The sequence below is a fragment of the Geotrypetes seraphini genome, chromosome 2 (assembly GCF_902459505.1).
Source record: "Geotrypetes seraphini chromosome 2, aGeoSer1.1, whole genome shotgun sequence".
NCBI lineage: Eukaryota > Metazoa > Chordata > Amphibia > Gymnophiona > Dermophiidae > Geotrypetes > Geotrypetes seraphini.
This window is the reverse complement of record NC_047085.1, coordinates 253,895,844-253,908,098: the sequence shown is the minus strand read 5'-3', so window position 1 is coordinate 253,908,098 and position 12,255 is coordinate 253,895,844. Positions and strand designations below refer to the sequence as shown.

The 12,255-nt window shown below is 48.8% G+C and overlaps 1 protein-coding gene across 3 annotated transcripts in view; it reads right to left on the bottom strand.

Moving 5' to 3' along the window:
- The window catches only part of RANGAP1 (Ran GTPase activating protein 1), a 220,637-nt gene that overhangs the window by 135,078 nt on the left and 73,304 nt on the right, over positions 1–12,255 (bottom strand). For all 3 annotated transcript variants that reach the window (XM_033929405.1, XM_033929406.1, XM_033929407.1), the window contains exons 6-7: positions 11,397–11,531; positions 4,276–4,434 (exon numbers count right to left, since the gene is read on the bottom strand). In XM_033929405.1, coding sequence (XP_033785296.1) covers positions 4,276–4,434; positions 11,397–11,531 — 294 coding nt within the window. The remainder of the gene's footprint in view (positions 1–4,275; positions 4,435–11,396; positions 11,532–12,255) is intronic.

Below are 12,255 nucleotides of genomic sequence, written 5' to 3'. Positions count from 1 at the left end.
TAGCATTGCCGAGTGGCGATCTTTCGAGAGGCCTCGAGAACACCCCCACCGACTTGAGAGAAACAGAAGGAGGGAGGCACGTTGCGAGGAACTAAGCTGATAAGTGTAGAGACTGCAGATTGGAATGCAACAGAAACCTCAACACTGAGACAGCAGAGAAGGGAACATAGGTAGAAGCAGAGGCTCCCTGACATTCTGGAGGAGCAGGGAGAACCACAGCTGCTAGGGCCACAGAGGAGCCATCAAGATCATGGTGGCGCAGACCGACAGGAGGTGTATCAAAGACCTGAGAATCAGAGTAAAGGGAGGGAACGCATAGAGGAACCTGCCCATCCAATCGAGAAGGAAAGCATCCACCTCGATGCGAACCCGGGAGAACATCCTCGAGCAATATCGTGAGTGAGGGGCAAAGCGAACAGAACTATCTGTGGGGTTCCCCACCGAACAACCACATGCTGCAGAGTCTGAGAATGGAGCGACCATTCATGCGGCCGAAAAGGGCGACTCAACGTGTCCACCAGACAATGCTGCTCACCCCAGAAATACACCGCCCAAAGAAAGAAGTAGTGGTGTAACTCCCCCTCCAATGACGAAGGGCCTCCCTGCAAAGTAACAGGGAACCTGTACACCCTGGCTTGGTCACAGAATACATCGCCACCGGGATGTCGGGACGCACCAGGACCCCGCAATCCAGCAACCAATAACGAAAATCCACCACGGCATTGTAAATGGCCCGGAGCTGCTGCAGATTGATGCGGCTGCGACGGTCCGCACCCGACCAAAGACCCCGAGTCCGAAGGCCGTCGAGGTGCGCCCCTAAGCCTAAGCCGAGGAGTTCATCGGCAGAACCCTCTGATGCGGGGATATGAAGAGGTGGCCCACCAACGAAACAAGCGTGTCAAGGAGGGAGGCACCACAAAAGTGCTGGGAAGCGGTATCCCGATCCTGCCATCACTGAGATGCTCGGGTCCAGCGGGGAACACGAAGATGAAACCAGGCGAACATCGGGACATGAACCGTGGAGACCCATGATCCCAAAGGATCAGCATCAGCTCGGCCGAAGCCGAAGACCGCTGAGACACCAGCTGACTCAGGCGCAGACAGACGGCCTGCCGAGGCAGAAAAGACTGGAGGCGGACCGAGGACAGAGGGGCCATCTTCCGGTATAAACAAACAAGGCCCCCCCCCTGAGGCCGAGACAAGAAGGAGCGCAGACAAACTGGGTCCAGGTCCGCCCCGACGGACTCCCGAGACTGGGGTGGACAGAGTCTGAACCGCTCCCAGACTAGAAACTAGTGCAGGTCACGAAGGGCCAGGACCCGACGCAGATGGGAGGATGGGAACGCCCAACCGACAGAGGCGAGGCTATACTCCCAGTGCGTAGACACGGAGACGCTCCTCCCGAAGGGAGGGGAGGAATCCCCAGAAGGAGAGCAGCCCGGAGGCTATGCGAGAATAGTCAAAAAGACGGCCAGGAGTCGCCGAAGCCGGCGGCTGAACCATAACCCGGCGCTGCTGCAGCTATTGCGGCTGCTGCGAAGGAGGCCGAGATAACACAAGAAAGGTATCCGGAGGGCCCCTCCGGAAGAGTCCAAACCACCAAGGCAGAAGGGATTCAGCTGAAGGCGTCCCGATAGGCGAAGGACCGGTCGCGTTCTGAGAGGCGGTTAGTGGCCTCCGCAAGAGAGGCCTCAAGAAACACAGTACTCACGCAAGTAAAAGTGGCGAGACGATCCTGGAGGTTCGGATCCTCAGCCACACTCTGCGCCAAGCGAGATGACGCGTGGCGGGAGCAATAGAGCCAGAGCAGGGAGAGAGTCTCCTCCAGAAAACCAAACTCCGTACTACAAGATTCCGTCACAGCTGCCCGGAATGAACCGAAGAGAAAACGGGGAACCCTCTTGAACAGGAGCCGGAGACACCGAGGCACAGAGCCCCAGACGACGTCGAGGCACGAAGCCCCCGTCGAAAACGGGGCGCAAACCCGCAGTCGACGCCGAGGCCCAAAGCCTCAGCCGAGGTATAAAGCCCCCAGCAACGTTGCGGCACCAAGCCACAGTCGACTTCGAGGCACAAGGCCACAGTCAACCAAAGGGCACAAAGCCCCAAGCGACGTCAAGTTACAAAGTTCCAGTCAACGGCGAGGCACGAAGCCTCGGTCGACGACGAGGCACAGAGCTCCAGCCGACAATGAGGCCCCCAGCCTCAGTCGACGTCGAAGCACAAGCATCAGGCGACGCGGAGCACACGGTCTCAGCCTACGTCGAAGATACAAAGCATCCGTCGACGTCGAGACACCAAGCCTCAGTCGACATCGTGACACCCAGCCCCAGTCGACGTCGAGGCAGAAAGTCGAAGCACAAAGCCTCAGACAACGTCGAGGCAAAAAGCCGCAGCCGACGCCCAGGCACAAAGCCGCAGCCGACGCCCAGGCACAAAGCCCCAGCCGACGCCCAGGCACAAAGCCCCAGCCGACGCCCAGGCACAAAGCCCCAGCCGACGCCCAGGCACAAAGCCCCAGCCGACGTCGAGGCACAAAGCCCCAGACGACGTCGAGGCACAAAGCCCCAGACGACGTCGAGGCACAAAGCCCCAGACGACGTCGAGGCACAAAGCCTCAGACGACGTCGAGGCACAAAGCCTCAGACGACGTCGAGGCACAAAGCTCCAGCCGACGTCCAGGCACAAAGCCCCAGCCGACGCCCAGGCACAAAGCCCCAGCCGACGCCCAGGCACAAAGCCCCAGCCGACGTCGAGGCACAAAGCCTCAGACGACGTCGAGGCACAAAGCCTCAGACGACGTCGAGGCACAAAGCCTCAGACGACGTCGAGGCACAAAGCCTCAGACGACGTCGAGGCACAAAGCCTCAGTCGACGTCGAGGCACACAACCTCAGTCGACGTCGAGGCACAAAGCCTCAGTCGACGTCGAGGCACAAAGCCTCAGTCGACGTCGAGGCACAAAGCCTCAGTCGACGTCGAGGCACAAAGCCTCAAACGACGTCGAGGCACAAAGCCAGAGTCGACGTCGAGGCACAAAGCCCCCGTCAAGGTCGAGGCACAAAGCCTCCGTCGAGGTCGAGGCACAAAGCCTCAGTCGACGTCGAGGCACGAAGCCTCAGTCGACGTCGAGGCACGAAGCCAGTCGACGTCGAGGCACGAAGCCCCAGGCGACGTCGAGGCACAAAACCGCAGGCGACGTCGAGGCACGAAGCCTCAGTCTACGTGGAGGCACGAAGCCTCAGCCGATGCCGAGGCACGAAGCCTCAGTTGACGTCGAGGCACGAAGCCCAGTCGACGTCGAGGCACGAAGCCCAGTCGACGTCGAGGCACGAAGCCCAGTCGGCGTCGAGGCACGAAGCCCAGTCGGCGTCGAGGCACGAAGCCCAGTCGGCGTCGAGGCACGAAGCCCAGTCGACGTCGAGGCACGGAGCCCCAGTCGACATCGAGGCACACCGAAGTCCGTCGAGGTTCAGAAGTCGGCACCGTACCAATGAAACTGGTAATAAAGGTGCAGCAGTGCGCTCCATAAAGGGCAACCTCGAGATGAGTATTCCCATGAAAGGAGGCACGCTTCGATGGTCTCGTAGAGGCGGCCACGATTGCACTCGATGCCTGGAATGCCTGAGACTCAGTCGGTGGCGTTACCGAGGTAACGCACCTAGAAGAAAGAAAGAAAGAAAACTTACCGGGGATCGAAGCTACTCAGTCCGATTCCAACGAAGGAAAAAGGGTCCCGGCCATTCTGCTCACACGAGGTGAGCCCAGAGAGAGGCCAGGGAAGAAGAAAATACAGCTGCAGCAAAATGAGGCCTAGCAGCATGGCTGAGGCCCAAGAAGGGCCTGCCGATGGAACCAGCAGAAACATAATAAAAAGTCCTTTTTTTTTTTTTTTTTTTTTTGAAACAAAGAAAATACACGATCAATTAACAAACGCACAGCGACTCCCTAACAAAATAAAGAAGCCGCGGTGTCAGAAAGGCACTTAGAAGAACGCAGAGAAGAGAAACAGGGCTTTCTGGCTCAGCGGAAAACTAAGAACTGAAGACCATGAGGAGGATATGCACCCTCTAGTGGATCAGGAAGGCACACACATGCGTGGTGCAGCACTAGCAAACTTGAAATCTTCAATCAAGTTTGCTTGAAAAGCTGTCCGCATCGGGGCTCCGTGGATGACATCACCCACATGTGAGAATATGCTGCCTGCTTGTCCTGGGATAAATAAGGGTTTTTAGATAGAAGTGAGAAGACAAGGATGCAGAATCCTATGACTCACCTCAGCCATAGCCACAGCTCCACGGTCTGTGAAGGTGTTGTCATTCAAATTGATTATCCTCAGCAATGGGTTGGCATGGAAAGACTCAGCCAGTGCACTGATACCAGCATGATTAATACCATTCTGTGGCATGTGCACTTCTTCTAGGGTTCCAATTACCTAATTGGGAATATTATAAACAATGCAATTTTTTTTTTTAACTGTTTAAACAGTTTTTATTGACATGAAACAAAGCGGATCAACAGCAAAATACAGGGCAACAATATGCAACTTAATAAAAATGGAAACACCACAACAGAACAATAGAAAATGTACAAATATTTAACAGTAGAATCCCTCCCTCCCAGCCCCGTATTTTGCAACAATGAACTTCACTAGATCCTTCTACTTTTGGGCAATGGAGGGCTCAGATACATACATTGATTCTCTGGGAGTCGAAGGAGGTGGGGGGGGGCTCTCTTAAACGTAGAAGACATTTCTTGTTTCTTTGGGCCCCATATTTACATTCCTTACCTCCTAAGGGGCAGAGTCTTATTTTAAACACCCTTGTCTGTTGTGGGTTGGCTGGACGCTTCACTAGTTCAGGACATTGATATTTCTCTGCTCTGGGTTCCGGGGGTGGCTTGATGGATGCCCTCGGGGTCATCAGAATCCAGGCCCTAGGAGTGTATTTTCCTCCTGAGTTGGAAATAGGGTCTGCCTTACTCCTGTATTGGACTTCTGCTAAACAAAGCAATTTTAACTTCCATAGTGTAATACAACTTCAGTATATCCTGAAAGATGCAAGAACTGTCATCATGCTGTAAATTTCTTCAGGGTGAAGAAAACCACAGCATGATGGCTGAAATGTCAGATCTACCTACCCTGACAAGGCGAGACCCAGACAACTGCAACAATCATGACGCCAGCCATGGAAGTCTAAGAGAACATGCTTTTACCACATTCTCTGGCAATGACTTCCAGAGTTTAAATTATACTTTGAGTGAAGAAATATTTTATCCTGTTTTAAATTTGCTACTTAGTAGCTTCATTGCATTCTCCCTGGTCCTAGTATTTTTGAAAAGAGTAAACATACAAGACCCATCTACCCATTCCACTCCATCAAGTATTTTTTAGACATCTTGAGTTATTAACAAAAGCTTACTCTATAGCAGTGTTTTTCAACCTTTTTACACCTATGGACCGGCAGAAATAAAAGAATTATTTTGTGGACCGGCATCGGTCTGTGGACCGGTGGTTGAAGAACACTGGGCTAAGACTCCGCCCATCTCTACCCAATCTCCACCCCAGATCCCACCTCCATAATAGTACTAATTGCACCTTGCACGTCCCGTGCCTCATCTGGAAGCCTTCCCTCTGACGTTGCAACGTCAGAAAGAAGGCTTCCGGTTCAGGCGCAGGATGCCGTAGGAGCCACTGTCCATGGCTTTGTGCACTGAATCAGTTAAGAAGAGGGAGCTGGTTCGAAGATAACGCCGCATCGATCGCACCGTAGACCGGCGGTTGAAGAACACTGTTTTGGTCCTGATGCACGTGCTGGCCTTGTGGACCGGCAGGAAATTTCTGTGGACCGGTGGTTGAAGAACACTGCTCTATATGACACCTAGTCCCAATGGCAACAGGAATGACTTTTATAAACTGTTGGTGGCTAAGATTACTAAACTTCTTATGACCATGTTTAATAAGATTATTGCTGTAAAAAGTATGCCTAATTTCTGAGGTCAGCACATATAATTGTTTTTATGAAGCCCAGCAAACACTCTTCTTTACTGGAATCCCATATAGAATCATTTTACTGATTTGTTACTGTTAGCCTTCAGCTACCTGCTGATGTGAGGAGGAGCAGCCGTTGCCCTGGCATCATTGAGGCTTAATGAAGGCCGAGCCAGCGTGGGAACCCAAGGGATGCTGGTGTTTAATTGTCAGATCTCTGTCTGGACCCCTGGAAGGGCCTCTGATAAGAGTAACCTGAAGAAAATTGGCAGGATCTCCTAGAGCAGGGATCTCAAAGTCCCTCCTTGAAGGCCGCAATCCAGTTGGGTTTTCAGGATTTCCCCAATGAATATGCATGAGATCTATGTGCTTTCAATGCATATTCATTGGAGAAATCCTGAAAACCCGACTGGATTGTGGCCCTCAAGGAGGGACTTTGAGATCCCTGTCCTAGAGGTACTAAAACTGCCTCTGCCGCCCCCAGAAGAATGACGGCCCCTGCTGTCCGGGAGGGATTTGGGATGGCTCACTAGCAATAAGGTCATCTAAACCTTTGCTAAAAATCATATGCCCCTAAAAGGGTAATCTGCTGAGAGTGGCCTTGGAGGCTGAGTCACACTCCCACTGTCTAATCCAGAGCATTCGGCGGGCAGAAATGGAGTAAGCCAAAACCTTACTCAGGAATCTAATGATGTCATAAAGAGCATCAGCCACATAATCCACTCCTTCCTTAATCATGTCGGGACAGGCAATCTCCAGTTCTGAGGGAGTAGTCCGCAATCTTATATGATAAGCCCGTGCCACAAAGGAGGCAGCTGCTGCAGCCTTGATACCCAAAGCCAGCACTTCAAACTGTCTTTTAAGGACCACGCCCACCCTACATCTTTTAGAATCGCTTCTCCCTCATTAGGAAGGGAGGTGCGCTTAGGCACTTGCGCTACTGCAGTTATCTTTCAGCCGTAAAAACATTTTTTTCATGATAATGACAGGGATAGCCATCCAAATGATAACAAGAAATTGGAAGAGTTCCGATACTTTAAATTTTCCTTTTTGGTGAACAAATTTGTGTTCTAGTTACAAATGTGAAAAAAATTAATACAGAAATTTTGGGGAATAATAAGGTATTTAAGTTAGTGTGGGGCCCGTTAGCAGTTTTTGTTGCATCTATTTAAGTTATGTAGTTATGTATTTATGTCTTATATCTCTTTTAAATTAGGTTTCATTCCCATTCACATCCGGGGGAGGGGAGGGGAGGATACCGCATATATAGTTGATGTATGTTTACATTTTTGATTTAAACAGGGTTGGGGGTAATGATGTCTTAATTTCTGTAGTTCAAAAGTGCTTTGTAATGGTTTGATATGTTTCAGATGTATATATTTATATTGCACTGTTCATATTGGAAAATAATAAAATTTAGTTTAAAAAAAAAGATAGCCTTCAGGCAACTCTCATTTGTTAGTGACTAAGAAGGTGATATCCTCATTAGTGCTGCTCATAACAGAACACATAGGTGGAAGGCTGCTTGATATCAAGCTTCAATGCAGAGAAGGTGTCAGAAATAACATGTGAATTGATCAGACATCTTAAACACCTTAGTATTAGATAAGATATAGGGGGGATGGCATTGTGAAAGGTAATAATTGATAACTCTTTGTTATTAATGTATGGGTTGGTGGGATGGGACTCTTTTATATCTATATATTTGGGGGAATATAAATAAGATTGTCAAGTGATTAGTTAAAATTTTTCTGATTGTTTATTATACACTTGTTGTAATATTTGAAAATGAATAAAGATTTATAAAAAAAAAAAAAAAGTGCTGCTCATAACAGAACATAGAGGTGGAGGGCTGCTTGATATCAAGCTTCAATGCAGAGAAGGTGTCAGAAATAACATGTGAATTGGAAGCAAAGTTGAAAAGGCAACACATTGAGGGATCATCACCATGATCCGCAGATGACCCTGCCTCCTGGCCTCCTGACCCCGAAAAGGTTCCCAAATCATTCACAGACACAGAGGAGCCATGTGATAATAAGGGCATGAAAGAGCCTAGTTCTGCTCTGAAGGGTCACAGATATGCCTGCTTGGATCCCCTGAGGCAGAGTTAGTGTGCTCATAGGCAGTGCTTCCCGGGCTCATTAGCAGGCTTTCCATTAAAGGCTAACAAGGTGATGCAGAGCTAGACTTGTGTGCCTCGAGCTCCTGGGCCCCTCTCTCTAAACCGGCAAATTTAGCGGATTAACCTGGCCTTTTCTCAACTGCAGAATCTGCCTTTCAGCAGTGCACAGGACTAACTGCCTTTTCACGCTAGCTTGGTGGTTATGGCTGCCAAATCTTTGAGAAAAAAAAAGGAGAAAAGGAGACCCGCGGAGCCCAAGATGGCAGATTGGGATGGCCAGGGGGTACTGTTGGTCAGCTCGGTGTGGCTGCAAGAGGTCATCGCGAAGGTGAAGGGAGCGATCAAAACCTCCTTCGACCAGCGGCTGCAAATTGTTATGGATAAGCTGGAAGTTATGGATGGGCACCTCGAGTCTTTAACCGGCGACTTTTAACGTGTTACCAGCACATGTCTGCGCTAGAGGATTCCATGTAGCAGGTGACTGGTGTGCAAACGGATTTGCAGAATAAGCTATGGACCCTGGAGGACAAGATTGACGACCTAGAGAACAGGTCCCGTTGCGGGAATCTACGGCTGGTGGGACTCCTGGAGTTGGTTTTGGAAGCGGAGCTCCAGAGGTTCTTGGAGCGCTGGTTGGTCGACACCCTGGCTCTGAGTTCCGCGGCAGGCCTCGTGTGCATTGAACGTGCCCATTGGCTTGGGCCCAAACGTGATTGGGGGGGGGGATTATTGCATCACTAGATTTTTATGTGGTAGATATTAATGTGCTATTGTGGAAAATCTTGTATAATATATTCTTTTGTGCACTCACTGTTCAATTTGAAAATGTCAATATAGATTACTTTTTCGAGCCTATGTATCTCAAAACAGACTTTATCAAATGAGATTCCTTGAGTCTGCTCAGTGTTTAAAGTGTTCTCTGGAACCAAATTTGACGCATGCTTTCTGGAGGTGTGGCCCTATTGCAACCTTTTGGAGGAGGGTAATGAGATATTTGGGAAGGATGTTGAATCAATCTATTCAGTTACGTGCGGGGGGTATTTTATTGGGTCAGAGATCAGTCTTGGGCATACATGTGAAAGGACCTTGCACTTGGGTGATGAAAGCCTGCATAGTGGGGAAAAAGAGAATTTTCCAACACTGGACACAGACTAGTGGTCCCTCTTTTTGGCACTAGAGGAACAAACTCCATGATCTCTTGTTGATGGAACTCCAGAACCTACAATTGACTTTTAAATAGAAGAGGCATTTTGTCAATCTGGGGGCTATATATATATATATATATATATATATATATATATATATATATATATATATATATATATATATATATATATATATCTCCATACCCTGCATCTGAGAATTAGGAGTCACATTTTAAATAATTTGGGGGATCCTCTACTTTCTGTATCCTAAATTTTGGGGTAACTCCCTTTTTTTGTTTTCTTCTTCTTTTGGGGCTCCACACGTGCACTCCATATTGTGGTTTTAATTTTCCTTACCAACCCCTCCTCACATGGTTTTTCCTCTAGGGGGTGCAGCTTGGCTCCTTGGTCATGCAAAGGGTACTTTAGGTTCAGGTGGGGGGGTGTTGAGGGTTGGATGGTGGGGGGAATTATTTTGTCTGGTTTGACCTTTTTATTGATCCTTGATTATGTATTGTTTGGGCTTTTGACTATTGGTATATATTGGTGGGTGGAGGGGACTGCTGAGGGAGGGTCAAGAACTGGAGTAGAGGTGTATGGTATTGTGATTTTTAGCAGACTAGCGAGGAAAGGAGGGGGGTGCAGTAGGGGATAGAGAAGACTGGTTTATTCTATACGCACTGGATGGTGTTTTCTCATTGTTGTATAATGATGTATAATATAGCACTGCACACAGAGGTTTTCCAGACATATGTGTAGTGTGGGGGGCTAGGAGGGGATGGGGGTTGTTTATGTTTTATTCTATAAAACTATTTGATGACTTGAATAGTATGTTTTTTCTGGTTTGGATTGCTTGTACTGTGCTGGTATTGTATGTTCTTGTTACTGCTACATTATTGTCATCAATAAAAACTGTTTAAAGTAAAATCAAGTATTTTTTCAATGTAAAGTTTAATCAGATCAACTCGACAAGGAGCTGTGTTTCAGCATACACCTGCCTACATCAAGAGTCACAAATTCTTATACAGTAGAATCTTGATTATCTAGTATTTAAGCAACCTGCACAAAACTCACTAAGACCCCTGAAGTAGCGGAAGCAGTCCTGAGCTGTGAACCCACCCTCCCTCCAGCCCTCAAGCAAGCTCCGAAGAAGCAGAAATAGTCCTGAGCCGCGCACCCTCCCTCCCTCCTTCCCCAAAGCAGCAGAAGTGGCAGTGGTCCTGAGCCACAAACCCCCCACCTCCACCCTCAAGCCCTGAAGCAGCAAAAGTGGCAGTGGTGCTGAGATGCAACCCCCCCCTCCTCTCTTCCATACATGAAGCAGCAGCAAAGGAAAGGCCTTGCCAGGGCTGGCCGCAAGTAGCCTGTTTTCAGTGGCTGCCTGTGTGACCGGCTGATTCAGGTAAGGAAGAGGCAGGGAGGTTTTTGCGGCTCAGGACTGCCACCGTTTCTGCTGCTTTGGGACTGGAGGGAGGGAATGGAAATCTGGGTTTGTCTTTCCTAACTACTCTCAAGCAACTAGAAAAACAGTTATCCAGCATACACCAATCCTCATGGGTGCCGGATAACTGAGAGTCTACTGTATCATGTGTAAAGTTAATTGAACCTGATAAAAACAGGAAAGCCTAAGGCTTTGTACTGATATCACTGCTACAAAGAACAACAATGCATGAACTTGCCAAAAAACTACTACAAAAACAGTAATAAAGTTTAAGACATCATACAGGCTTTTCAGCTCCACCTCCTTCCCCTCAGTTTTTCCTTCTGAACGCCAGTTAAAAGATGTCTTTCTGATCTGCTCTGATCAAATGTTATTATTTTGGGGCTTGTATCTAAGTTTTGACACTTTTCCGGTGTTCCAGAGGTACTCCAGTAGCCCTTGGAAAGCTCTATTTTCCCATAGATGGGTTTTGTTATTTGCAATTTCGCAGCTTGCAGACTTTTCTGGGAACTGTACTACCGCGAATAACAAGAACAGACAGTATGTTCAATTAACTGTAGTCATTATTTTATTTGTATTTCCTTTAATTTACCTTAAGGTTCTGGAATATAAAAGATAGGAGATCAGGTATATCATAATATCAATTTGCTATACAGAAATCCAGTAAAGTTGATAATAACTGCAAGTGGTGTAAACTTACCTTAAATGCTTCAGCCAGTGCTGTGGCACCATCATTCTCCAGGCGGTTTCTCCCAGCCACAAACACTTTCAGACTCAGTGGCTTGCCAAGGACTCTGGACTTCTTGTGACATATTGACAAAGAATCTGCTAGGATCTATCAATCATCGCCCCCAGTGACAAGCAGGAAAATCAGAAAAACAAAAGAAAATTTGTTAGCTACATCTGTGGAATCACAGTTAATCAGCTCTCTGTTAAACAGCACTCTCATCCAAACGAAGAAAAAAAAAAATCGGTGTCAGGTCAAAAGCGCGCCGGGACAAAGGCGCGCGCGACAATTGAGTGCAGCGTGGAGGTGCGCGCCGCACAAAATTACTGTTTTTTATGGCTCCGATGGGGGGGGCGTGGGGGGGAACCCCCCCACTTTACTTAATAGAGATCGCGCCGCGTTGTGGGGGCGTTGTGGGGGATGTGGGGGGTTGTAACCCCCCACATTTTATTGAAAACTTCACTTTTTCCCTGTTTTTAGGGAAAAAGTTAAGTTTACAGTAAAATGTGGAGGGTTACAACCCCCCAACCCCCCCACAACGCCAGCGTGATCTCTATTAAGTAAACTGGGGGGGCTCCCCAACAAAATCCGTCGGAGCCCCTAAAAACTGTAATTTTCTTCGGCGCGCGCCTCTGTCTTGTGCTCAGTTGTCGGCGCGCACCTTTGTCTTTCGCCGACTTGTCTATGAACCAAAATATCACCTGGTTGGGGGGGGGGGAATCTCCCAAAGCACCAGTGGCCCTGAGCCGCAAACCCCCTTCCCTCACTCAAGCCCTGAAGTGCTACAAGTGGTGGCAGCCCTGAGCCACAAATCTCCCCTCTCTCCCTCAAG